Below are 27937 nucleotides of genomic sequence, written 5' to 3'. Positions count from 1 at the left end.
TGCACAGACATTCTAAGGAAATGGCATCTTAGAGCAAAGTATTCAGACAGTTGGGGTATGGATGACATATGCAAGATGGTCTGCACATCACACATACATGATGCAGAGATGGCTATGGAATATACTCACTTTTTCGCTTGATTTTGCTTGCTTTTGGCTTCTGCACCCCTTTGGTACATAGCAAGGAAGTAGATACTTGTGTTTAGGAGCAGAAAATACACTAAGGGACACAAGCATTTTACTTTTTTTCCCCCCCGAGATCATAGGATATTGATGAGTTAACTGATAGACAACCAATATGAATGGTGCATCAAGCACTTGATGAGCCTAGGCTGAACTCCTGGCCCTGTGGAAGCCAATGGAAGTTCTGTAAATATTTTAGGGGCAAGGGGCTAGTTTCTAATTGCTCATCAACCACTTAATGTACATCATAAACGATTCATTGAAGGGAGTATCTTTGTCCTTTGGGCAATGACTTTAGAGGTGTTAGAGTTCCCCACAAGTGAAACATGGTGTCCAACAGGGGTCAAAGAGGGGTCAAACTGGCTTCCAAAGTACAGTTTCTTATTTTCTATATGCATTACAAATAAATACTTAAGTAGCACCAAGCTTAACAGTGTGAACTGACACTTTAAATTGGCTTTTAGATAACCTGGTAATTGACATATGTATACTGTGCTTTCTACAAACCACTTTAGAAAAAGAAATGTATTTTTGTTAAATTTTTCAGATCAAAACATACGATGAGTTTATTTACCACAAGCTATTTTTTCTCCCATCTTACTCAATGGAGAAATACAATTGAGGTCCAGCAGAAAAAAAACTCAGGCAGAATCACTAAAACAAAACTGGAAAGCTAAAGAGGAGATGAGTTTGTTTTTATTGTTTTCCCCCTCTCAATTTTTCGTGGGGGCCATTTTGGGCGGGGGGAGAAACTTTTTTTTGACTTTTGATTTTGGTTTTGTTTTTCCTTTGCTCGAGCGGCAGCCGCTCGCTCGGCCCGGAGCCGTTAGGAGCCGTTACGACCGTTAGCGCTCCCCGCCAGCGCCCACATGCGCCAGGTGCCGCCTCAGAGCGCGGCGGTTCCGCCCACCTGTGAGGTCATGGTGAGGAGGGGCTTTTCTTCCGCGGACTCCTCCCTGGGGAGCTCCTTCATCACCATGGCAACGGCCTTATCGGCCGCCCTAGCGCCTTTGCCCTACAACAAGCGAAACCAACAGGGCGCGGGTCAGGACGCGCGTGGGAGCCCGCGCCGCGCCGCGCCCGCGGAGGCCGTGCGGAGCGGGCTGCCCCGCGAGGGCGCCGCCCCCGCGCTCTGCGTTGACATACGTGGAAAATAAAGTCAAATGAGAGGCTGCGAAGCCGTGGATGGGCAGTGCCCCCTCCCACCCCCGCGGGGTGTAAGTGCAGGCGGGAGGTGCCAAGGGAAGGGGTGACCGTTGGGCTCTCCACGCGGGCGGGAGCCCCCTCCCTGCGTTCAGCAGGGAGGTAATTTTAGTTACCCCAAAAGTTTGCATCTGAAAGCAAAAGTTTACATCTGAATCCCCCCCCCGCGCCTTTTTTTTTTTTTTTTTCCCTCCCCGTGGAAAAGGAAATTCAAGCCGTTTTGGCAAATGAAGCGCAGATCCTTGCGGGTTATCCCCTGAGGCAAGCTCTCCCTGGAGTTAAATTTGGGAAGTAAGCTGTAGGGTTTGGGCCCAAAGCACTGATAGCTCTAGTAACGCTTAGTAAATAAATAAATAAGCCATTCATATTATCTAAACAATTTCTTTCACTTACAGACTATAAGGAGCCAAATACTGCCATCGTAGACATTGCCACAGGTCTTCTGAAAAAGGTAATTATTATTAAAATTACCTTGTGTTTTCTTTTTTTGAGCTTCACTTTCTTAAAATTCACTTGGTAATTCATGGAAATTATTCACGAGAAGGTTGAATATTTCACATCATTTACTTGTAATGTGTGAGCCCAGCACAAAAGGCACCAGCCTAATGTGCCATGTTCTCTTCACAGCCACCCTCCCTTTATTTTTTAAAAAAGGGTATTTATCTTCCCAAGTGCACACAGGTTTTTTGTAATCCCTTACACGAGTGGCAGAGCGTATCTGAGTGTATAGTGAAGCGTAATAGCAGAAGGGTGAGGTGACAGGATCCTGGGCACGTTTGTCCTGCGATGCTCGCAAGGCTGTCCAAGTTTTACCTGTGCAACGACTGCAGGATCTGGCTCCATGAAAGCAGCATTTTACACTAGACCTAAACATATAAAAATACTTAAAAGCATATAAAGAAAAGTGTTCTTTTTTTATTATTTTTTTTATTTTTTTTAAACTGCTGCATTGTGTGTTAAGAATTACGCTGACTAGCACTGTATTCTATGTCCAACAGAAAACACTTGCTTACCATAATCTAAGTTTCAGAAACATTTCAATTGCAGGTTAAAACATGTACTTACTATTGCATTTTTAGAATGGATTTTTTTTTCAGTTGTCAGGTCAGTGTTATGTTAGTTTATTTGTGCAACACATCACAGTTACCCTACAAAGAGTTCTTTGCATGCTGCAGGAAGTTTTCATAGCAAAAGTGTCATAAATCATAAGCATGCTGGATTTGTGATTCCTTTGATATCCAAAGACTGCAATGGACTGTGAAATTCATTTAAATATATCTTATTTGGGGAGAAGTTGTTTCTAATTGCTAAGCATATCAAAGGTTCTCGGCCAAATAGCTGTTTTTTTTTTCTTTTCATGATTCATGTGACATATTACACAGCTGAGGCTTGTTACTTGTATGAGGTGTGGAGCTATCATTAGCTAGCACTAATAACATGCTACTTGACTTTTATAAAATGTAGTCCTTCCGTGCTGAATGCTAGAACAAAATAGTTTCTCAGCTAGAAAGGATGCATAGGAAAGCATGCAGTGCTTTTTTTCTTGCAGAGTAAAAACCCACCAAAGCAAAGGTCAGGTCACTTTTTTGAAGACAGAGCCACTTTTTCTTCAAGGTTTCACCTACTGCCTGAAAAGAGTCATGATACTCATATTAGTGCCTGCTGTTAACCTTTCATAAACATAACTGCAAAACCCTGGGAATGGTTGATACCATATGCCATCAGTCTCATCAGTTTAAAGTGCCTACAACACAATGTAGGATAGTTGCTTTATGAATACCTCTGTTAACTCTTTCTCTTTTGTTAGTGGACTTCGTGTATTTTCTAGTCAAAGCAAGATATATTTTTTGTAATTATTTTTTTGTAATTTTTTTCCGCTAGTTGCCTTCCTAAAAGCCTACTTGTAAGTCAGGCTGATTCATTTTTGGCTCCTCAGCATATGATATGAAAAACATTATGTTGAAACTACAAATTTACTGGATACCAAAGAGAAAGAGAGTGCTTAAGTAGCTTAAGTTCATGGATTTTGGTGGGAAAATGTGCAGGGGACCAAATCACTGCAAGATGCAGTTGTTTAATCTGTTGCCTGAAAATGTATTTTTGTTGTCTAGTGTAGGTGTCTGAGCTTGAAAATTGAGATAGTTGTGTTAACTATGGTGAATATTACTGTATTCAATCCATACATGTGAGGAGATTAGGCAGAAGAATTGGAGAAGATTAAGACTGGTTTTTCTATGGCCAGAACAAACTTACTACTGTGTTGAACTACAGTGAAATGATAATATGTAGGGTGTTTGTTACAGTATTGTAAGTACTCTAAGACACCATTAATGATCATAGAAGAATTGCTATTTTAAAATAAGATTTGCTTCTTTACGTGTCTTCCTTTAATATTGAAGTGTTGTTTCTTGGTATTTTGTCTTGCCGTATTTATATATATATCTGTAACAGCAGCTTGCTGCTCAAACCCTGCAGTTCTACAACAGCAATTTTACACATGCCAGATCTCTAAAATGAACAGTTGTTCTTATTCAGGCTTGCAAGGTAAGTTATTTTCCTATATAAACAACGGTTTGATAATTTACTAAGTGAATTTCATGGTTTCCTGCTTGTCTATAACACGTGGATTGAAACTGTTGTGATGCAGATTATGACAACCTCTATAAAAACTAAGAAAAACTTGAATTGCTGCAGCAAAAATATTTGTTCCCATAAAATACACTGCTCAAGTAAAATTGAGGAACATGGCATTTTGCTATTTGATACATTTAAAACTGAACAGTTCATTTGTAGGTGTTCCAAAAGCAAACTAAGTAGAGTTCAGAGTATGCACATGATGAGAAGTATTTGTAATAGGATTGGGTAAAAGACTTATCAACAGTTTCTGCAGGTTCATCCTTTTGGTTCAGAAATGTCTATTACTATCTGTAAGTGTACACAGATTTTCTTAGAAGCCCTTTAGCAGGAATTTGTAAGAAAATACACTGTTTCTTGCAGCTGGTATTTCTGAATAGCTCCAAATTAAATTCACTACAAGTCACAGTACTTGCATGTGATACTTGTTAATGAGGCTTTAATTAAGCTACTGTATTAATGTAAATTCTAGGACAGCTTACAGTTTTTAAACATAGAGCTTTGTAGTCATATTCATGTTTTATAAAGCCTTCTCCCAGTACTTAATATTCAAGCACCTGCACCTTTTGCCAGTGGGTCACTTTAAAGTCCTAATGTCATCAGTTATATTAAAAAGTTTTTTTACAAATACATGGTCCTACTTTGAAGGCATTACTGTGAAATACTACATAATTCTGAGCTTTATTTCTTCATTTAAATTTTGCAAATTTATTCTTGTATTTGAAAGTCAATGACCGGTGCCTTGTAAATATATAATATTCTGACATTATTTTTTAAACTATAATGATTAATTGCAGAAAATGCTGTTTGTCCTCTTCAATGGAAGCCAAATATTTCACACACGTCCTTAATATAATTAGAAGTGCCCTGTGACAAATATTTAAAGTCTGTGAGAAACAGAATAGGAAGAGGTGGTTGTTGTGATCAGATGTGGGTTGTTTGCTTGTTTTTAAATATATATGCACACAAAGGATGAAATTCTGCCTTGTCATAAGTCATTTCAGTAGTCACTGGACTTGTGCTTTTTTTGCTTAGAAAGGAAACAAGGTTTTGTACATGTAACTTTTCTGTCCAGAACTTGGTGAAGTATTAACCTGTAATTTTGAGTCTTAAGGCTGATTCTTATGTTAGTAAATGGTTTAATGGGCCGGGGAAGGGTTTTATAAGGCAAATTTCGCAGCAGGTGTGTTAGTCGTGTCTTTAAGGTATAGCAGCTGAAGTCTCTTTATGCCAGGAGAAAGAACAGCCTTGTTGGACTTGTGCTGCTTGGCTGTTGCCCAGGCCCCCAGGCAGCTGATACATTAGACCTACAGCACCAATTAAGTAGCCTATTCAGATTGGATTTATGCAACGCAAATCTTCGTATTCTGTGCAATTTAAAAATAAAAATGAAGGGACACACATGGCTTAATTGTCAAAATTCTGCTGTGCCAACAGTTTTACCTCTCAAAATGAGCATGCATAGCTAGAGAGTGGTACTGCAGGAGTTTTCTGTCTACAAGATTATACTGAGCTCTTGAAATTTCAACATTAGTTTGGAAGACACTTTCACTGCCTACAAAGACAATTGGCAGAGAAGGAGATAACAGCAGAGAGAAAGGAATCAGCATAAGTGTTTACATCTGCCTTGTTTGGACTGTCACTTATGTCCATTTCAATGTCAATATTGTGGGGAAGTGCTTTGAAACATTGTTACGGTTTTTGTTTGCTGTCCCTCAGTAACTGCTGTGACACATGTGCTTCCTATAGAAGTTTTGCTACCTACACGTTCCCCTGGGAAGCCAAGGCTTCCAGAGCATCTCCAGCAAAGTTCAGCAAAACCCCTTCAGTCTTCCAATTTTAGGCAAAGTTGTTGTTCTTAATACATCTGAACAGAAATTATGACTGGAACATAGAAATGACTCTATTAAGTCTAACTAATTCTCTATAAATCATGCTTATTGATGCAGGCTAGTAGGAGGAAGATGCAATTAAATTTTTATTTTCTAGCATCAAAAAATGTCAGGATGATGTTTTCTAATATTTGAACTACAGTGTTGCCCCAACTGTAAGTGGTAAATTCAGCCTGGAATTTAGAGCAAGGTTGCTATGTGAAGAGTGAAGTGTGGAAGAGAACTAACCAAAACATACTTTCAGTTTTTGGTCCTGTGATGAAAGAAGTTATATAATGCAGCTGTGCTTGTGATGGCATCTTTGAACCAGGTGTCTTCCAGTTCTTTGCTTCTGTGTATTTATAGTTACTGCGAAAATGCAGAAACTCTTCATTGCTTTAATTCATTTGATTTTGACTTCATGATAACTTAACTATTGACTACACAGTAGTATTTCCGTAAATATTAGGGAATAGCAGTATTTCTCCCCTTATTTATCTATCTCTATAGGATAGGAATATTGTGAAGTTAGTCATCGGAAAAAACGATTTCATGTTTTTCAGCAGGGTGGGTAGATATAAGAAATATTTTGTCTTTTTAGTATTCTTGTATTCTCTTTGGCATTCACTTCAGTGAATTGAGTGTCCTGGGTCACAATCCCAACCATAATGTAAACTCCATTTGTTGCTATTATGTGTATTACTACAGTCATCGATGTATTAAATTAGAATAAGAGCCTCTAGTCTTAGTTCAAGGTGAAATTTAAGGTAGTCTGATCACTTTTGAAGTAATCTGTCTAGTGCCTGAAGTATCTTTTATTGCTTTTTAAAATAGCAGCATTCAATTTTAAAACTGTATTGAGAGTCATTCGGAACCATTGCATATATTTCTTTAAAAATCTCTAACTGTATTTTTGGCTAGAAGTCAAAATTATGTTTCAGTTCTTTTACATGCACACAGACGATGTTAGCCCAGAATGATGAGTAAACCACTTAATACTGCTAAAATCAATTTGGATTATAAGTAATCTGCAGAGATTTAGAACTTTGTATTAGTGCTAATGCTGTTCAAGATGTAATGCCCTAGCTAGGTTGAATTGATGCTGCAGTTGAGTAGCAGTGACAGCTTAAATAAAATACTAGTTACATATTAAAGAATTATTTTGGAAAAAAGAAAAGAAGACAAGGAGTAAAAAAGGCCTAAGAGTGGGTGTTTTTTTTTTTTTTTTTTTTTTTTTTGTGTCTGTGTGTGTAGAAAAATCAGAGGCTTACCAGTTAGGAGGAATGCAAAATAGTCTTGATAGGTGTTTCAGGATATAGCATATTTGTTCTTAGCTATTTGATGATTACAAGTCTAGCTGGTTTTGAGCCTGTCTTGCATACAGTGTTTTATAGGTTAAAAATAGATTTAGTGTAATGGTAGGACAGTCCACAGGGAAACTAATATTTGTTTTTCCTTATTTAACCTTGGACAGTGGCTTGGGCTTCAAAGCTTGGAAAGAATATCTAGGTTTTTGTATGCCTGTCATGATTCTATGTAGAAGATGTTGAGGTATTTCCTTTTTTTCCATGGCTTTTGCTTTGCATTATCTCAGCTTTGGCCTTTGGTGCTCTTAGGAAGAGGACCCTCAGCTTTGGGTCCTGAGAACGAAAACTTCAATGATTTTTTTTTTCTTTTTCTTTTTCTTTTTTTTTTTTTTAAAAAAAAGAAGTATTGTCTAGAGCCAGGTGTGTACAAAGGCAGGGCACAGCTAAATGTTCATGCTGTTTATTCCAGGGAAGACAGTCAGCTGCTACCAGAAGCTTTTGCATCTTCATTGTTTTATTTTAATAGCATTGTTACCTTTCAATAGAAAATGCAGCTAATGTGGCAACACAAGTGTTTTAGCTTCCCATAAAAGATGAGCTGCAGCTATATAATAGCACTTCATCCTTGATCTCAGGCTCTAGACTTTGCAAAAGAAAAGGTCTGTGGTTTTATTATGTCTTTATTTTTTTTTTTTAGTGTTATTACTTCTTGACTTCCGAGCAACAAGACTCTCAAAAGTATATGACAATATTTTAAATATGTGTCAAAAAACAAGAAATACACCTGTGCCTGGAGTACAATACAAGTTCTTCAAAAGAATGACCTGATGTAGATTCTAAAGCTAGAATTGTATAATATCTGCTCTACCTTCCCCTGAAATGTAGGGGAAGTTTCTTTAACTTTCTCTCTTTACAAGCTTAAACACTTTGTTCTTCTTGTTCCAGTTTGATATCATTATAAATCTATTCATTTACCTGTGTAACTGAGAATGGAATTAGGTCCCATTAGCCCATATTTCTTTTTGGTGGTTACTTGTGTAGGGCAAAGACTCATCAGCCATTTAGGACAAGACAAAAAGATGAGAAGACAATTTAAAAGACGAAAATTAAAGCAGTTGCAGAGCTGGGACCTGTATGCCTGCAGGTCCCATTTTATGCTTGCAATTCTATGGGAGTCTTAAAATAATCTAAGTCCTGAAAATGTGGTTTTCTGCAAAGAAATGTACTGGTAAGTGTGTAGAAAACGTAACTGGAATTTTTATCAGAGCCTATACTTTTTCCATGCTTTCTCTGGATTTCATATTAACAGATTAACACAGTCTGTGTTGTTTACTGTCCCCACAGAGATGATTTTAATCTTGCTTTTAAAGCCATTAGATAAGGAATTATTATTTAGGGGAGGTAAGAGCAATGTTAGGCAACTAGCAGGGTACCTGTGAGATGCCCTCTCGCTTCAAATGTCTGATAAAATTCTGCATCTGTTTTTGACTGTCTTTAAATAAACAAACTGCTATGTCCATTGCTAGAGGTCTCATTTCAAGACTTTTAAAGACACATTGCCTCTAAAATGGCCATTATTTCTTAGGTGTTTTGATTTTGTTTAAAAGGAAGACAGCTTGGATACAGAATCCAGCTTGTAATATTTTCTCCTCAGTATGTATTAACTCTTATTGAAGATTGGGATGAAAATCTCAGGATTTGAGTTCTATAAATCTAGGGTAAACACTGTGTGATAAATCATTGCTTTCAGTTTAACTGTTTCGTGTGAATTCATTAGTTGTTTGTGGCTGGCAATCACAGTAAATGATTCAGTTTTATTTTTTTTTTTAGGTTTTCTTTGATTTTGTAAAAAGGTTTGTTGAAATGCTATGCAAAAAGAATCAAAAACATTCTTCATATGAGACGATAAAACCCATTTAATCCCCAAATAACAACAATACATGTGATTAAACTGCACGAAAGGATAGAAAATGGTTAGAGGATGAAGGGAAAAGATGGGGGGTGAAGGAGTATGAGCTGCATTTGCTTTGAAACATTGTTTTTCTAGTCAGAACTGATTAGACCTGTACATTTAAATAGTAAGAACATGGCATTAGATGGAAGGTTTGAAAATCATAGGACAAAACTACCTGTTTTTGGAAAAGGATTCTAAAACTGAATTTTTGAAGGACTGAGGTTCCTTGAGGTGCCATTCTGAATGCTGCCAGGGTAGCTTTCCATAATATAAACATTAGCTATCTTTAAACTTATTACATTCCTTCCTGTCTGGACTTTAAATGTGAGTCCCTTGTACAAGTAGACTAAAGCAGAACGCTTGTAATAGCACTTGGGTAAGAAAAGGGGCCTGTGCTCTGTCCTTGACCTGAAAGTCGTCATTGCGTCTTATGTCCCATGTGCTTTTTGTCTCCAAAGATTTGCATCTTAGTTTATTATATTTACTTTCCAGAATAAAGCTGTATTTTAGCCCAATGTGGTAGGATTCCCTTCTCCTTCTCCCCATTTTTATTCCCTAGAAATCGCAGATTACCATTTTTTGGGAGTAGCAGGAGTGGATGAGGCAGTCAAATAGCAGTATGGTCTGCAGAATATCCTGCAGGCCCTGACCCAGAGGTGGCTTCTGCTCTTAGCTCCTGCTTTGGAATGAACCCATCTGAAGACCTGAATTTAGTAATGCTGCAAAAGCAGCATTAACAGCATCTAAGCCCATTTGGAGAGGATTATGCTGCTATCCCTTCATTTAGCCCCTTGTTTTTCACACAGTGTGGATCTTTCAGGAAGCAAGTTCTTAAAAATGAAGTATTCTTAAGTGTTCTTAATTCTCCTATGTGTACTGCTAGTGTGGCAAATTAACCTTTCTATCCTAATACTGCAAAGATACCACAATTACAAAAGTGAAAAATATAGGTGCAGTATCAGATGATTTCTTCTAGCCCCAAACAGAGGCTTAACTGTGTCTTGGGCAATTAAAAGATTATTCTTCTATTTTTTGTGTTCCAGAAAGTCTTTGGCATAGTTGCCTGTATCGGTTACAGTGGTATAAATGCTCTCCTTGGGGTATGGGTACAAGTGCCATGTATAGTTCTGGCTGCAGTTGATTTATTCTAGCTTTATACCAATGAAGGAGATGAGCATTAGGCCTATGCTGCGAGGAGCTGAAAGCAATATCTATATTTCCTGGAGTCAGCACATCATTGATATAAGATTTGCTTTGTGTTGGTTTGTTTAAGCAGACTTTCACCCTCTCCTGTATCAACTTCTGGTAATGCAGTAAAACTACTATTTTCCCATAAGTTTATTTTTCTACCTCCTTAATTATTTTTACATACCTGTATGTACAAAATGTCTATAAAATTCATTTGAAGGAAATATTTTAATAAAAAAGCTGAAAAAATCTAGTTACTCATTAACTTGATACTTTTTCTAAAACTTACGCTTTTGTGTTACACAATCTTAAGAAGCAGACGGTTTTTCACAGATGTGTTTAGGTTGACAAATCCTTCACAAAAGGAAGGTCTACTGCCTTGTTTTCTTTTGTAGTTCATATTTTTTTCAGATTTCACTTAATTTCTGCTCATTTGTCTGCAGTATAATTAAAAGATAGCAAGTTCACATGTCTTAACAGCTTTTTAAATTAGCTTGTTTTTACTGGTAAGACAGTACTTTGATATAATACAAATTTTTAAGTACAAATGGCATGAAATCTGGGACCAGGTACAGAAAGAAGCTGATAAAGACAAAATCTGTATAGATTATTGTTCTTGATTCTCCAAACCTCTTAGGTTCATTTTATATGTGCATACTGTTATTTTTTATATCAGCAATTATGCTTGCTCTGAAACTTCTTTAATGCTTACTTTCTTGGGACATAAATACTACTCTTTGTATTTACAAATGGGCTTTTGGTGCATGGGTGCAGCACTAATTAGCGCTAATTCCGCCTCCTCAGCTGGGCTGTCAAACCCAGCGCTGCCCCGCGCGCTCCAAGCAACAGCGCCGTCCTGGGCGGCTCAGGCTAAACTAAACCTCCCTAGTAGTTCAAGGCCCTGTAACCTAAAGCCTTGGAGGTTAAGCTGTGTGACAGCTCTTGTCAGAATGATTTCTCTTCAGAGGTTCTGGGGAAAAAATGATCTGCATTAATCTTGGAGCCCAGTGCTGCACACTGCTTGTGAACCCTTTCACCAGTGCAGATTCGTTTGTTCTTGGACATCAAGATAAATCTTGATCAAGCAAGAGGCAAAGTAGAGATGAGTTAACCACTTTCTGAAGTGCTTGCAGACAGCTCAATATCCGTGCTTGTTATCAGAGACTGTGCAAGCTAGTGCCAGGGAGAGGGGCCGAGGCGGTGAGCTTGCTCTGCATCCTGAGGAGCAGCCTGCGATGTTGCTGACCCACACGGGGAAGGGAGTAGCTGTATTCCTGCCACCTAAGCACTGCTGGGGTGTGTAAGGCCCCAGCATAGAGGCCTTTATTTGTGATAAATTCAGGAGTGTTGAATATATGAATCTTGACTTCTCTTCTTACTGGATAGAGCAGCAGAGCCAGCGCAGAAAAGGAAAAATGTATTTGCTGTTGGCATAGTCGAGCAGTGAATGACTGTATTGTTCCCTGGTGGGCTCAGGAAGGAGGCTGAGTGGCCTTGGAGATATCTTTCCTAATGACAACGCTAAAAGTCTGTCTACCAGCTAGTATTATGTATATATATAATTTTATATTCGCTGAAACACATTGCCACTCTGCTCCACTCTGCAAAGCTTGTAAATAAGGCAGACTTGATCCTACTTAGACTCTTTTTCATTAAGTTTTTGGATACACCTCATTAATACAAACCCTGGTGCAATGATGTGCATGATGGCATTGTCAGCTCAGATCTAGAAGACTTACATGAACCAATACTTAGGCATATGCTCAGACTGGCAAGGACTGGAAGATTATTTTTTCAGCCCAGATAGCATGAACAAAATTGAGGAAGGAAGAAGCTGCCACAGATGGTGAGAGCAGTGAGAGGCCCAATGACATGTGTTTCAACCCCAAGTTTGCTGCAGCAGAGCTACTGAGATGGCATAACACCCGAGAACAAGTGCCAAAACCTCGAGCCCTAAGAAACACACTTATTAACCAAAGTGGTGTATTTGTAAAGACAATGAATTGAATCATTCTTCCTTACGGAGGGAGGTCCATTAGTAGAAAAGTTAACTGGAAAATGTGCTTGGTGTTGGGTAGGTCCCAAGGTATGTGAAAGCATCCGGCTCAGATGGGCGAATGGGGATTTCCACGCGGGCGACAGCCTGTGGCATTGGCACCATGTACCCAGTGTGTGGCCAGGGTCGGGGGTGGCTACCTGTAACTGTGGAAAAGGCCTCGGAGAGTCGCAGAGTGCTGCGGTCACCAGGGCTGCTGGCAACGCTGCCGAGCTGCGCGGGAGCGCTGGAGGCCGAGCGGGGAGCGCGCGGCGCGGCCCCTCCTCGCGCCTTAATGTGCAGGGCCCGTGGCATCGTTAACAGCACAGTATAAAATTCAAGGAGCCGATTCAAGATCAGTGAAGTGAAAAGGGCTGCTTGGAGCTATTTCACACATTGCTTTTGGGACTGCAGCGTGCTCTCGCTGGTCGTGCCCCTGGTGTGCACACGTCCTGTCTCATTTCATTTATAGAGGAGGTTTCTTTGGTCACTAACGGTGTCAGTGATTGAGGACAGCTTGGCTACAGTAGAGCAAAAACTCATTCTCACTTCCCAGTACATGAAAGGCCATCCCCTTTCAAATGTGACCGTCTGAAATATCTGGGGCTGAAAAACAAAACTGTCTTTCATGGGCCCATGCCCTCATAAATAGATGGATAACTCCCCGAATGCCTGCTGAGGCTGTATTTTTTCAAAGGTTTCCAAAGGGTTTTTTTTTTTTTTGTTATGGAGTTTGTTTTCCCCTAGGACTTGTTCAAATTTCAGGACCAATGCTGACAGTTTACTTCTATAAGCAATATTGTCATAGGCAAAAATAATAATTATTGAGAGAGAACAATATTACCAGCTCTGTGTGTTATTTGTGGATCAGGACTTTGATTTATTTCTGTATTCTGCAAGCATCCTGACAATACATGGGGCTGTAGTGAATTTCTCTTAAAAAGAAAGAAAAAAATCCCCACCTCTCAACACCTAGTTGCAAATTTAAAAACATGCATGTTGGTTTCCATATAGAGCGTGCTTGGGGAATTGGTGGTTAGTAGCAGAAATAACACCTTGTTTTCAATGCAGAATTTGCTCCCAACAGTAAGCATAGATAAACGTACAGCAAGTATGAGCACGTCTTCCCAGAGGCATTTTCAGATTTTTGTACAAAATGTTCCCATGTTTATTTCTCAATCAATGGCTGCACATCTCTCTTTTTTTTTTTCCCACGCACAAGAGAAAGATCAAGGACAATACTGCAGCTTTTGTAATTGCAGCTACCCTAACGTAGAACACCTATTACCAGGCCTGATTTGTTTATGCCTATTTCTAGCTTGCTGCTTAAGGCTAATGAGAAGTATTAGGTATTACCACAACAACAAATTAACAGGTGACTTTCAGTTGCTGCAGGTACTACAGAAGCTACAGACAGAAATTCTTGCTTTGGAAGGTTTGCTGGTAAGGCTTTTGTAGCAGTAAGAAAAGAGCTTTTAGCATGAGACTGTCCTAGTAATCCACAGATTAACATTAAAAGAATTAACATAATCACCTTACTTGACTGTATAAAAAACAGAATCAAAACTTTTCTGCCAGTTTTGTATGGCACTTGTGTGTCCCAGGGTTTATATTCAAAAATATAATATGCATTCTTATTGTGAGAAAAGTCAGTTCACAGAATTTGTTAGGTTCTCCTCAAGACGGTCACTCTAGTGCTCAAGTGGGAGGAATATTTTGTTGACTTACAATTTGTCCTCTCTGTTGAGAGGAGAAACAAGCCCAGGCTGAGGGACTGCCTTGCTGCCTGATCCCACCTTGTGACACCCATCCTGAGAGCTCGCACCAGCCTGTTGTTCCCCTCCCTCCTGTCTGTGCTTCACTTCTGCAAGGGCACTAGATGCCCGAGGGCGAAGGTTAACACTGCTGCTACAAGCACAGACTTTAGCAGCCTGTTCAGATGCATTTGCTGGATAAGGAGGGGCAATATCTTATTTTGCAAAGCTGCTACCTTTCTTCTCCCAGGTCAGGCACTTCAAGGGAGGTGTGATGTTGTGCAGACTGCAACAATTTCCATTTCAATTCTGTGTGTCCCTTCCATGGCCTTAGGATTCTCCTCCAGCCTTCTATATTTATTGCTGTTTTTCTTTTATAGTATGGCATACAAGATAGCAGAGAGCCTGTTCACGTCGTCCTAACCGTGTGCTGTTTGATGTAGATAGTTGAATTTCCATGTTAGATCCTTAATTTCTGTCTAATTCTAGTTATTCTAATGCTGCTAGTAAATTATCTGTAAAATAGTAATGAGGGTTGGTTTTCAACCCATATTTTTACTTTACAATGTATCAACACTTGAAATGCGTTGCCTTAGAAGTACCTGTTCAGTGAGTCACAAACTCTTTTACAGAGCTGAAATAAGATATTTTTGTTTCGCTTATTGACTAACAGGAACTTTGGCCTGAAATGTGTTGCACATTTTGCTGGTTTTTATACAGAATATAATGCCTAGAAGTAATAGGAAGTAAATAGGACATGTGTAAAATAGGACATGAAATATTTGCTAATAAAACTGCCAGGTTAGGATTACAGTGTGGGCCAATAAAGCACAGCTGTGGCTTCAGGAACTGAGCTTACCCTGTAGCACCTGCTACAGTGCTGACATTTCTTGGGATTGTTTGCGTTGATTTAATATCATTATTTAGAAGTAACTCTGAAAATAGGCTGAGCCCCTTGCAAGATACTCATGTAATAGTCATGTCCAAGAATAGTCTGAGCAGGAGGGCTCTGGCACTTCTGCTCATTGTGCCTTGAGTTGTAACTCCTAAGGTTTTGCTAAAAGAAATAACAAGGGGAATAAGCTTGTTTTTAAGGTGGATCTCTGTATGCGGGAGAGGACAGTGACCTGTGACAATAAGGGATTGATTCTCTGTTCCTAGATTCTTATTTTTATTTTTAATGCAAGTGCACGTCAGTTCGGAACAGAACAGCATTCAAAATGAAGATCAAAATTCCAACCAACTTGCAAACTAAATTGTTTGATTTCTGTTGGCTGAATATACTGCACCTTTGCAGAGTTGACTTCCAGAATTTTTCAGTGAATGACCTACCCACTACAAACTTTGTTCTAACTTGAGCTCTACATTTTCTTTCTCGCAGTAGGAGACTTGCAAGCTGCAGAGTCAGCAGGATTCCTAGGTTTAAGGATCTATAAAAAGACTTTCTCTGACTTACTGATTCATGTTCTAAATGTTTCTGCAACGCAGCTCTGATAAACGAGGAAGGATGCTTTATTGCACCTAGAAACCACGTGACAACATTAGTTATTTTTCAAAGGAATAGAACAGCTACTGCGGGGTTATTTTACTTTTCTTCAGGTAAAACTCTCCAGAGCAGGTAACTGTACCCTGAATGTGGTGCTGACATTTCTAATGCTGCTTCTTCTTTCTATAAAACTTGAACACAGCAGGATCTATCTGCATTAATCTCCTCAAGAGAAAACAAATGCTTTATTATTCTTCTGTCTCAGCCCGTGGTTCAGTTATGCAAGTCATGAGATTGCAATATTTAGTGCTGAGGTACACCTTAATTCATAGCATTAATGAATAGTTCTTTGAAACCAAAATGTCTAGACAGACTTGACCCTGTCCAAACCTGGCACCTTTATTATGCAAATGATTCCCTTCATCTGTTCCACAGATGCCAGCAGCTGGTCACTCTGCTATATTTTTTTGTCAAAAATCTGATCGCTGACTTTTTATAAAGCAGATTTATATTTGTTCAATCAATAGTGTTTTTTTGGTTGTTGTTTTTTTCTAATGCTACTTCAGAGCTTTCTGTATTAGACTTTTTTTTTTTGGTTGATCTCACTGTTTCCAGGAGTGAACCTCAAAGGAGAAAAATAAGGTTTTTTTTCCTGCCCCTCTGCACCCTTTCTTTAAAGCCGATCTCCTTTCTCTGTTGTTCATTTCTTAAGAACTACTCAGTGTTAGCAGCAAGCCGAATAAAAACAGCAGGACCACAGGGATGTAAAGGAATTTCTGAATTTTCTGACAAGGCTTAGCACTCCCCAGGAAATCTTTGCAGTGCGATTGTCAGCTCTATGGCAGAACAGAACAACTTCTGAGAGTTGGAATTTTTTTTCCCCAGGGGTCTTGGTAGGTGGATGGATGTGAAGAAGCACTTCTGTAATGGAGGATTTGCTCTCTAAAAATTGTTCACATTTGTGAACCAAGGCTAGAGGCCACACAGCAGCAGAGTGGCAAAGAAGATGCCCATGAGAAAAAGGAAAATGGATAAGCCCTGCTCCCCTCACTTGGAGGAGAAAGGGAGAGGCAACTCAGTGTAGTCTACTTTTCTAAACAAATGACAGCTACTCATGTGCCATTAAAATCAAACTTCTTACAGTAAAAAATGTCTGCTGTCTTCTTTGAAATGTTAAACTGTTGAAATAAGAGAAAAGAGCAACAGGAAATTATCCTGGCGCCATATCTCATCTACACTGCTGGAAACTTAAGCTGCAAAATAAGTTACTGAAAATGATAATACTGCTTTTGCTCAGAGAAATCTAGAATGGTTATGTAGCTTTTGTAGTGCAAAGCTAGCAATTAAAATAATCCTAGAAGCCATGTAAAAATACTTACAAATACATCTGTTGTAAGGTTTCATACTGATGCCTTCCTCTAACTTTGCTGTGTTTGTTGTCGGTGCAAGAGGAAGTGAATTTTCCGTGTTTATTGAGTGTTTCCCAGGGCTGAGCAGTTTCGGTAGCTCCCAGCAGGAGCAGGTAGCTCTGCACAACCTTTCCTAAGTTCTGAGTAATGCAGTTGTAGAAACAAAAGCTTCACCTTGGCACCTAGTTGTAACTTCATGTGACACTTCTATCTTAGGCACTTGTCTAAGATCTAAATGTGAAAATCTATTTTTATACGTATAATACTAAATCTGACACCTAAATACTAAATCTAATGCCCTGTTTGTAGTTGGGGATCTGGCACAAGCCAGCATTGATTCCTGCCCTTAGAGCATTAACCTGGTCGAATTTAGACAGTAGTTACAGCCTGACCCTCGAAGATGTGAAGTGCTCACAATCCCATTGCCCTCTCCAGCTCTAAGGGGCACCCAGCAAGCCATGCAGGCAGGAATTACTTTTAGCAGAATAATTCTTCCTTCACACAGCATAAAACCACATGTGTTCTGAAACTTCAGACTTGCTCTTAGCTTAATTCTGCATGGAGAGTGGAGCTCGCAAATATATTATATGACTGATAGGGAATTATGTTCATGAAACATCATTCATATTTAGAAATGGGAGAGCCCTGGGGCAGCTGTAGCTGGTGTGCTCAGGTGTTCACTCAAGTTAAAGCTGTTTTGCAGCAGCTATGAAATGCAGATACCAGCAGAGCAGAGCTTGCCCGAGCTCCACCATCTTACACCTGCAACTGGACCCATGCACTTATGTTGAGGAAAGGTGGAATAGAGCTGGATTGCTTTGGAATTACCATGTGCGTGGCTGGCAGCACTGCCTGATACCTTCTGCTTGGCTTTGTAAACAGTAACCCTTTGAACTGGGCATGCAACCTTAATAATGTACTTATAATATGAAATGATAAGTAATAGTGGTGTTAAGGTGGGCAGGCAGTGCAGATGTGCTAGCACAACTTAGATTGCATCTCCCAGTGCCAGGTGTGTTACTTTTGGAGACATTACTGTATTTTTTTTTTCCTCTTTTGTTGGGTCTTAGAGAGAGAGGTTGCTCGTCATGTATGTTTGACAGCTCACAAGATGTATGTGGCCATAAAGCACTGGCACAACAGGCACCAGTCCCCCTAGATCTGCTCTACCAAAAAGAAAAGTTATAATGGAAGGATGGGTTTTGTGCAGGGTCATGTGCATTTTGTACAAAAATTTTAAGGTATCTTTACAGCTTTCAGTATCAGCCCATTTTGAAGAGAAAATTGCTGTGATTTACTAAAGCTTAATGTCATCTTTTCTGTAGTCTTCAGCAGTTTGTAGATTTGAAATAAAGCTGGATTTCCTACTGAGATACGAAGTTCAATTTGGCAGTAATTAGCGAAAGTTGATTTTCTTAAATCCTGGAAATGTTTTGCACAAATACTAGTGGCAGTAGCCATATAGTTCTCCATCTCCCGGCACTGCACCTGGATAGAAAATACCTGCTCCAGCTGCTGCTATAAAAGGCATTCTCATATTCTGAGGCGTAACATTTTTCTGCAGGGATACATTATCTGAAGCGCCTGTACATCCTCTGTTAAGAGGTGTAATCCAGAGAATTAAGGTTTTAAACACGCATGATCTACCTGACATAATGAAGTTTAGTAAAAAGGCTCAGTGAAGTGAGGCATTTCATTTCTCCAGAGTGAAATCTCTCTCTCTTATTTATTTATTTATTTATTTTAAGACCGTTTAGGAACAAGAATCAGAACCTGCAGAAACATGAATATAGAAGTCTTAAAGCTTTGTTGGTAGGATGGCCGTATTTAGCAGTGTGCACTTCTTTTCAATTAATCAGCTTATCCCTCATGCTTTCTTTAATGGACACAAGGATGTAAATCAGTAAGAAGATCTCAGCTGAAATGTGACACTATTTGTCCAGTGTGCAGGACATGAGCTGCCATGTCATTATACCCATCACATAGGTAAGATATCAAAGAGTGCCAAGTTTCAGAGAGCACGCTGTTATCAAATGCCAACATGAAAGAGTGAAAACTGGAATTAAATTATTAATCTCTAGTGTCCTGATCAGGTTTCCAAGCAGCCCGTGGAGTTTTGCTCTGTGCAAGGGTTGCCAGCTCGCAGTGTGCAGGCTGCCTGGGCAAGTGCCTGGGAGCAGGTGGCTACGGGGAGATGTAGCTGCTGGGCAGAAAAGCCCTGGAAGAGAATGCCAAAAACTGGAGGTTTTGTAATCTGCACCAGGGACCATCCTAGAGCTCAAGTGACTGGTGTGTCCTGTTGCCTAATGAGTAAGAGGGAAGTCGTTTTCTGATACCGCCTTTGTCTAGGGGCAGGTTTAATAAAATGTGGGTTTCTGAGAAGTGCTGTTTGCTCTAGTGGAGCTTTTTCTACAGTGCTTGCTCAATTCATCTCCTTTTCATGGGATTTTGTGCAAATGAAAGGGATGTTTTTAGCTGTCCAGCTATGAGGAATATATCTCCTTGCCTCCCCTCCTCCCCCTTTTTCTAGTGTGATGCAATGAATTAACTATATATAGTCCCTACCTACACCTTAGCACTGGAGGAGCTTTTTGGCAGGCCACTGCTATACTGCTACCTTTGATGCTGTCCCAGAAAGTCTAGAATTATAATCCTAAGGGTTTTTTTTTTTATATATATTTCAGAGGACAATATATTGACAAAGATTAATTTTAGAGCAACACAGTTGCATTCTGAAAAGTAAAGAGCTTTTTTCTTTTTTCCTTCCTTCTTTTTTTTTCCTTTCCTCCTCGCCTAGGCCTGGGTGTCTGCAGATCTTTGGCACCTTGTGAAGGTAATTGGGTCTCCCGGCACCTCACGCTGAGCAGCTCTGCAGCCTCTGTGTGCAAGGAACCCAATGTGCTCCTTCTGAAGGCTGCTGGTGCTTGGGGACCCCTCCTGGGGATCAGCTGCCTCCTGGCAAGGCCGGCTGCCTTGTTCCTCCTAATTCTGTTGTTGTAATTTCAAACACGCCACTCTCCGAGCTAGCAGCTCCCATGTGTCCGTGACATCTTTGCCAGGACAGTGTAGTTGGGCTTTCTAACCTCCTCAGGAGTTACCTCCTTAGAAGAAGGAATCACATCTCTTTGACCATAGAGACATCCTTGATCCCTGAAGGCATCTAACTAGGGAGCACATCTATTTCCCAACACATCACAGGGCATGTAGGTGCCGAAAAGGCATCCCAGGAGCTGGCACTGACGGCTCTACTGGGGTGCACCTTTCTACAGGGCTTTCCTTGGAAATTGTTACATACAGTTCTATGAATATTGCTGGCAATATAATAGCTGTGCTTTGCAGACACAGATGGCAGATGCTATTTGCAATTAGCTGAAGTGCTAAAACCAGGTCCTAATATCTAGTCTGAGTCTGATTTAACTCCTCATTTACACTGGAAGGAAGGGATGATCTCGACTGCCTCTAGGCTTGGATCTTTATATTAGGCTTACTGGGCTCGTAGCATTTAATTAAGAATGTTTCAAGTTATATGGTTAATTATAGCAAAATTCTCTAAACTCCACACTTTATTCAAATGTTGGAGCTGCGTGGGAATTTTGATAAACAGTGTGCCTGTCTCATATTTTGGCTTTCTTATATTGCTGTCATTAAAACAACTATTTTAAAGTAGCTTCTATTGTAGAAGACTAATAACTGTTCTTATTTTCAAGCAGCATCAGAAAGCCCATTGATCCTCTTGTCAGTTGGCTCCACAGTGCGGCCTAAATATAATTTCCTTTTATGTGAGCAAAGTTATTTCAGTAGAAGTGCTCAAAACTTTGCACTGCCTTCAGAGTTTTAATTAAAATTTCTTTTGCACTTGACTCCTGCTGTCTCTGTGCAGAAGAGTGGGATGATACGGTTTCTTGGCTACTTCTGCTCTCTTACGGGGTCACTCAATGCCTTTTTTTTCTTTTTTCCCCTTTTTACAAGAAGAAAGGCATAGAATACAATTTGCCGTCCTCGTTCCTTTATTGTAACTGCTCAGTTCTTCAGTGTGTGGGACAGGTGACTGTGTGTGAGGCAGGAAATCATTCCTGTTGGGGAAAACAGTTAATTACTCTTATCATAGTGCTTGAATGCTTTTCCCAGCTCAGGGCTATGTTTAGATCAGCTCCTGGGTATCAGAAACTGCCACTTTTGTTGACCTTCTTATAAGATCAATTAAATTGTGCTATGAAAAACATAATTTTATACAGAGTCCCATACTGTAATCTTCTGCAGGCTTATAAATTCTTTCTTTTTGGGTGCTATAAATAATTCTAGATGATCAGATGATTTCCAGAGGTCTCTTCTAAAACAAATTATTAGTTTATTTCAATTTTAATCTTTCTCTCTCTCTTTGTTTCTTAGTAGCAGGCCCAGAGTGAGAAAACACAGAGTGGCTGATGATGCATTTATGCCTGTGAATGATTCTTTAGTTAGGTTAGAAATATGAGATAGTGTTTAAGAAATTGTCCCAGGTTCTTGTTCAGTAGAAGTCATCTGGGAAATGAGTATCTTACAAGCAGTGGGAATATGTCATCTTCAATATGTCATATAAAGCATGTGCTGGGTGGTAATTCTGAAAAGTGAACTGCAGCGAACTGGATCCTGACCCATGGGAAAACCAGCTCAAACTGATAGCCTGAGTAATTAGGGATCGCGGAGAGGAGTAATCGGGAAACGCTGCTGCTGGGAGCCCGCTCAGGCTGCTCGGAGCCTGCTCCGCTCGGGAAGAGGGTGCCCTGGCCTCAGAGACACCCTCTCATCCCTGCTGGTCCTTTCCTGTCTGAGCGGCTCCTCTTTCCTGGGCTGTCACTTTGATCCATTTTGATCTGGATGTTCTCCAGAGTAGACACTAGTGATTTAAGGATAGCCTGGGTCAAGGAAATAAAAGTCTCTGACACTTCTAGAGATTGACACATACGAGCTCTCTGCTTGTGCAGAGGAGGCGGGTTCATTAGTACATTTCCCTGGAAGGAAACATTGCCTCCTGTTTGCTATAGGAGGCAATTATTTTAAAGGTATAAACGATTTGTCTCAGTATTAAGAGAAAATGACTCTATTTAATGGCTGTTTTTTGCCAGTGTTCCTATTAAAAGAGGATATGTCACCTTCTTCCCTAAAGGGTAAAAATAAAATTATAATAATGAAGAAGAATATGCTGAATTGGCACACGACTTTTTCGCTGGAAAGGTATTAACTGATGAAAATGTAAATGCCTGACCTTTAGATTTTTGTTGGAGTTTTGAGTGTGTATTTTTGTTTTAAGAAGAGATCTCATTACACAATTTTCCATGGAATTGATGGAGAGGATGATTCTAAAGACTAAAATACAAAATCTCACCATGGAAATGAGGTTTCTGAAGAAATACCTATTGCTACATTACTACTAAGTAATGTCAGGAGACAGTAAACATAGAATAATTGTAAATTATATTGGTACCCCTTCAAAACTATACTTTACTTGTGACTTAGCAAAAGCGATAGAAAAATGTGAATTGCTGTCCTCTCTTCAGAAACATTTTAAAGCATATATAAACCTCGAATTCTTCATTCAAAGCAATTTAACCCTACAGAGCTGCTAAATATATTTAGGAAGATAGTTCTGCTGTAGACTAATGTTGCCTAAGAGATATTGACCATTCTCTTTTTCACCCTCCAAGAAATGCTTTGTATCTTACAGATTCACTGGACTCATAAATTAATTTCCATTACTTCTAGAAGAACAAACATTTCTCTAGACTCGCTGTCGTCCCTTTGAGCATTGACACTTTGTAGCCCTTTGAGTATTGACATCTACACTGGCTTCCTGTTCTCGCATGTAACCTTTAACAAGACCCATTGCCCCTCACTTATTTTCACCTCTCCCCATGTTCCACTTGAATTTGAGTGCGGGATCAGTAGAGTTGCACAGCCCTCAGCGTCAGCAATGACTGTGCTTATTGCTTTCTCTGGGTGTTATATGAAACTAAAGAGTTCTCATGCGCCTGGAGCAGGTAGCGCCTTGCCTGGTCTGCTGAGTTCCATGTTCTTAGCACTCATATTCCTTGGTGCTGGTCTCTCTTTGCATCCGTATTTGAAATGTGTGCGTAAGTATGTTCTTATCTAACCAGTTTTGGTATTAGGTTGTAAAGTTTGGATAATCTTTTGGCCAACTAGTACGTTACTTGCATAGCCCCTAAGTTAAAGTGTATCTAGAAAATAAAACGTGACTGAAAGCCTAAGGATTTGGAGTGCAGGCATTTTCTCCGTAGTGCATCTTTGGTGCAATAACGAATCCTGGGCTACATCATAAATGTTATTAGAACTGGATTAAGTATTCAGTCTTTCTTTATTTCTTGAGAGATGAATGCAAATGCTTCCTGATTCTCAATTACATACTTTTTATTCAGAATTATTGAGTATTCAGAAGTATTGAGTCTCACGTAAACCCATTTCAGCCTCTACCTACTGAAGGACTGTGGATGTGCTTTCAGTACAGAGCTTCTGGGTGACTTTTTGTCTTGAAGACCTGGTACTGTGCTTTTATTTCTTGTTTGGATCAATGTAGCTTTGGCAAATACTACAGAAGCATAATCAGAGGTAACACCGTGTGGTTTTTTAAAGCTAACAGAGAAAGAAGGTTGGCTGAGTAAGCGATTTTACACACACTGTTCTGGGTTTTTTGAGCTCAACCTTGCTAGAGACATTGTTACAAAGGAAAAATAGTCTGTGTAATATTTAATGTGGTGAAACTTAAAGCATATGTATGTTTTTTTCTGTGAACTTAAGCTTCAACCATTGTGGATACTTTGCCAAGCCCTTCTGTTCCATTGGTGTCTCAAGAACTGTTTTGATCATCACCAAACTGGGTAAGCTAAGGCCGATAACACACAAAGGAGGAAAGACTTTGCTGGGGAAATAAATTTAACTCCATGGTTATAGCTCTTGCCTCATGTCAGAGATACAACATAGCGTTCTTTTGGTTGTATATATGCACAGAAATTTGGATATCATTGGTTATTTCCAACCATAATGATTCTATAATTCCATGACCTTGCCAAAAGTAGAGAGAAAGAGATGTACAAGGCCTCTAGATTTTGTGTATTTGTCTACCCTTCTATTTATTTACTTAGTAGTATTTGGGGGAAAAAAAAATGCTTACTAATGTTCTTAATGCAAATTCCATTCCTTCCAAGCTCTCAATTATTTTTTTCTGTTCTGTATTGATACTGAGAATAGCTGTATTCTTTAACTCCTTCAAGTAAAACAGAATATGCTTTTTCCATTTGCAAATGTCTTTTTTTTTCTCCACTTGCCTAAAACATTCTTAAGCACTTGTCTGTCTCCAACTGTAGAAGAATGAAATTTCAATAGGATTTTATATCTTGGGCACATGATCAGCTATTTTCTTGAAGACATTCAGGATTATTACTGTGCCTTTAGCCAGGCTGTGCAGCATACTTCTAAAAACACTTGTAATGAAGATCAGATATAGACATTTATTTAAGAAAGTTCTAAGCAGCTAGTAAATGTCCTAAAAATTAATTTATTTATGCTTTTTTTTTTTTTTTCCTAGAGAGGTTGCTGAATGTTACTGTTATAAATCTGTTGCTGTATTCATCACGGAAATGTAGCAGAATCTAAAATGCATTTTGCCTTCTAGTTTATGGTGCTGAGCAGCACGCAACCATGTAGGACAGTTTTATCAGGCAAAGTTTATTGCTAGTATAAAAAGAGGAAATATTTAATCCTCAAACTCCTCCTTTCCCCCACCAGATGTTCTAGAAAAGCACTGTATGGCACACTGGATGGATTATAATTACTTTCTAGTGCTTGAATAAAATAGAAAATGCTAGAGTTATATAATGCAGAAAACCAGACCTTTAAATGCAGAGTGGAGCTAAGGATTTTAAGATGTTGCAGTAGATTAAAATTATTAACTAGATCAGAATTGAAGCAATTTGCAAGTCAGTAACAAACTTGTCAATCTTATTCCATTGAAGGGGAATTTTTGAGTAGTGAGATTGTGATAAATGCACCAGCGGGTGCATTTCCAGTGGGTTAGAATGAGATTTGATTGACCACATATGTGCCTTTTTTATATATACTGTTCATTTACATATATAATGTTAAAAGCATCACCCTGAGGCAGACAAAATCAAAGCTGTTTAGCTTAAATGGTAAAATGTTGAGCTTCAAAAAAACAAAATTGCCTTTAAAAGCCTTGAAATCTTACAGATACTGCATGTGAAGTTCTCTTTATTACCTTCTACTATTACAGACTTTTCATATTCTTCCTCTTTTTTCCTGGAGAAAATTGTTATTCCCAGACTCATCATCTTACTAAAGACAGCATATATTATGTGATTTGCAATCGAATCAGAAGCTAATAGTGTTGCCTGAAATGCAGAGAGCAGTTTTGTGAGAAATTTATCAGTGATTGCGTATATTATTTTTCAAAGCTCTACCTCGGGAAACCTGCACTGCAGAAAACCTGTGTGATTCCACTTCAGAAATGTAGCCACAAGCAAGCGAGTTAGCTACAAAAGATTTTAGATAAAAGGTGCTGATTGAATAGGATATACTGCAATATTTTATGGTTTTCAATGATGTTTTTACTTCTCTTAAGCATGTTTTACATAATATCACATTTTTTGGTGTAAATCACAATCATGTCTAACGACTTTTGGCTTCTGAGGGTGTTTCAAAAATGAGGCAACGTTTCATCCATTTCCCCTTATTTATGGTTATCCCACTATCTGCGTCCCAAATGTTGTTCTTGGCCTAGACCTGCTGGGTCTGTCTTGACCCTAGCAAAGACGGTGTCAGCACTGGCCCTAGGAGCATATGGGGCTGGGCTTGGGAGCTGTCCTACGTGTGTGCTGAGAGGCACAGCCTTTTGAATTTTGTTTTAATGATGAAGGTTGTGCATTATAGCACCCCCTCTAGAGTCTGAAGTGTCCTGTTCTGACATGGGTATCTGAGGTGCAGCCAAGAGACTGGAGAGTTTTTGCAAGTATTTGATGCATTTTGCAAGATGCACAGGGAGATTAAGGCTTTTCTTTTTTCTTTTTTTTTTTCTTAATCATTATCAATCTTGAATGTCTCAATGACTAGTTGTCCTTTCAAAGCATCTGTATTGACCAAAGTCCTTGGAATACTCAGCATTATTCATAGCATTTGTAGAACATTTATTATATGTTGCTTATATAGGCTTATTTTTTTAAAAATATACACTATATAATACCCAGAAACAGCAGTAGAAGGCTAACTTTAAAATACTGGAAGGCTTCACTGTCTTTGAACTTATAAAATAGATATGGAAGGCATTTTAGTGTCATTCTTCAGTATCTAGAAACAGGGAAACAACAGACTCCTACATAAGCACTTTCTTCCTTGCAAGTGTGAAATGCTCTTATGCTGTGGTTGAGCATATCTCAAATCGTTTCAAGCTACTGATTGTTTCTCTTGCTTCCTGTAGGCTTTTCAGATTAATATAATAGTTTAGGAACTGAGTGGAGTGTGACTGTTCTTATCCTGTGGGGTAAACTCATGCAGTAGAGTCAGATATTCTGGGGGCTTGATTTTATGGTCCCACAGCCTCCCCAGATCTTTCATTTATTCATGGCTGAATATTCAGTGCCTCCAAAATTCACTAGACGCTGCAACATTCCTGCTGCCACAGTATGGGAAAGCCAGTCAATTCATTAATAACTGCAGGCAGCTGCTCTTCAGCATGTTGCAGAAATAATTCAATCAGGAGTCATTCCCTCATCCCAAGACATTCATCGGCATTAATGCATTTGCAGTACATGTCCTTAATGGAGCTCTTCTCACAAGGATTTCAACAGATAAGGACAGGCATACCCTGTCTTGCAGATAGACCTGGGCACGATGCGACTGATTTGCCAAGGATGACACAAGTCTTTTTGCCTGGGTTTTGTATTTTACTACTATCTTTGAATAGTTCTGTAATCACTTGGACATTTGGATCAGATTTTGGCTTTGATTCACTTATTGCTTTGCATTAAATGGTTATTCAATCCCTCACCTTTACAGTGCTCCCTTGCAGGGACATCCATATGGATACCCCATTTGCTTTCTAAATCTGGTCACTACTATGTGACCAAAAAAAAAAAAAATGAGACTAAGTCTTTCCAATAAATCTTCCCTCTTTTAGGGGGGATAGCTAATCATAAACCACCACAGGTCCCATAACTTCACACTTACTCATCTTTGCAGAATCAGCTCACTGAAAACTGTCAGAGGAAGACTGGGTAGCTTTAATTGGTGATTGAAACCTGCCCTTTTACAAAGATCCACCTAAACTGAATAAGCTGGAAGTGCAACGGTAGCCTGCCATGCACACAAAAATTTCCATCCAGTTCAGTAGTTTAAAGACTGCTCTTACAAACTTAGTTGCCTCTGTTCCACCTGCTAGTGTCTTGTTCGGTCTGGAGCCGTATCAGCTCAGCACCAAGCAAGTGAAAAACAAAGGAAATGTCTCCTGCTTTGCTGCCCACCTTCTTCTGATTGCTCCTTCTGTCAGCCTCCTACTCTCGCTCGTGGTAGACTTGTGAACCAGACAGCAATGTCGGTATGAGAAACATGAGGCAGAGTTGGAGAAAATTAGCAGCAAGGAGGAATCTAAGATGGAACAGAAATATTATTTCAATCAGAAAGAACTTGTCCTTTATTTGTGATGAGAGTGGTTATGTATGCACAGCTTCCTCATATTTTTCAGCTACTCTATCACAACTTAATTACAAAAGGCATGATGATAAAAGTAATGTGATTAGATTCAGCTCCTGGCTCAGCTACAATTTTTGACTCTTTGCCCAAATTTATTTTTTTCAATTCTTCCTCTCTAAGATCAAAGTGAGGGTAACTGGCTGTTTAGGAAGTGAAAA

General features: G+C 39.3%; 1 protein-coding gene across 6 annotated transcripts in view; it reads right to left on the bottom strand.

Moving 5' to 3' along the window:
• Positions 1-27937, bottom strand: part of PEX5L (peroxisomal biogenesis factor 5 like) — a 93024-nt gene that overhangs the window by 34116 nt on the left and 30971 nt on the right. For 2 of the 6 annotated variants that reach the window (XM_088523879.1, XM_088523883.1), the window contains exon 2: positions 1094-1198. In XM_088523879.1, coding sequence (XP_088380005.1) covers positions 1094-1198 — 105 coding nt within the window. Of the gene's footprint in view, positions 1-1093; positions 1199-1779; positions 1798-2948; positions 2998-27550; positions 27667-27937 lie in introns of those variants that run through there. The other 4 variants (XM_088523880.1, XM_088523882.1, XM_088523884.1 and 1 more) reach the window with 4 other exon arrangements.

The sequence above is a fragment of the Tinamus guttatus genome, unplaced genomic scaffold, assembly GCF_059628265.1.
Source record: "Tinamus guttatus ecotype Peru unplaced genomic scaffold, ASM5962826v1 Tinamus_guttatus_pri_ptg000198l, whole genome shotgun sequence".
Lineage (NCBI taxonomy): Eukaryota > Metazoa > Chordata > Aves > Tinamiformes > Tinamidae > Tinamus > Tinamus guttatus.
The sequence above is the reverse complement of the archived record's forward strand: the minus strand, read 5'-3'. Positions and strand labels throughout refer to the sequence as shown.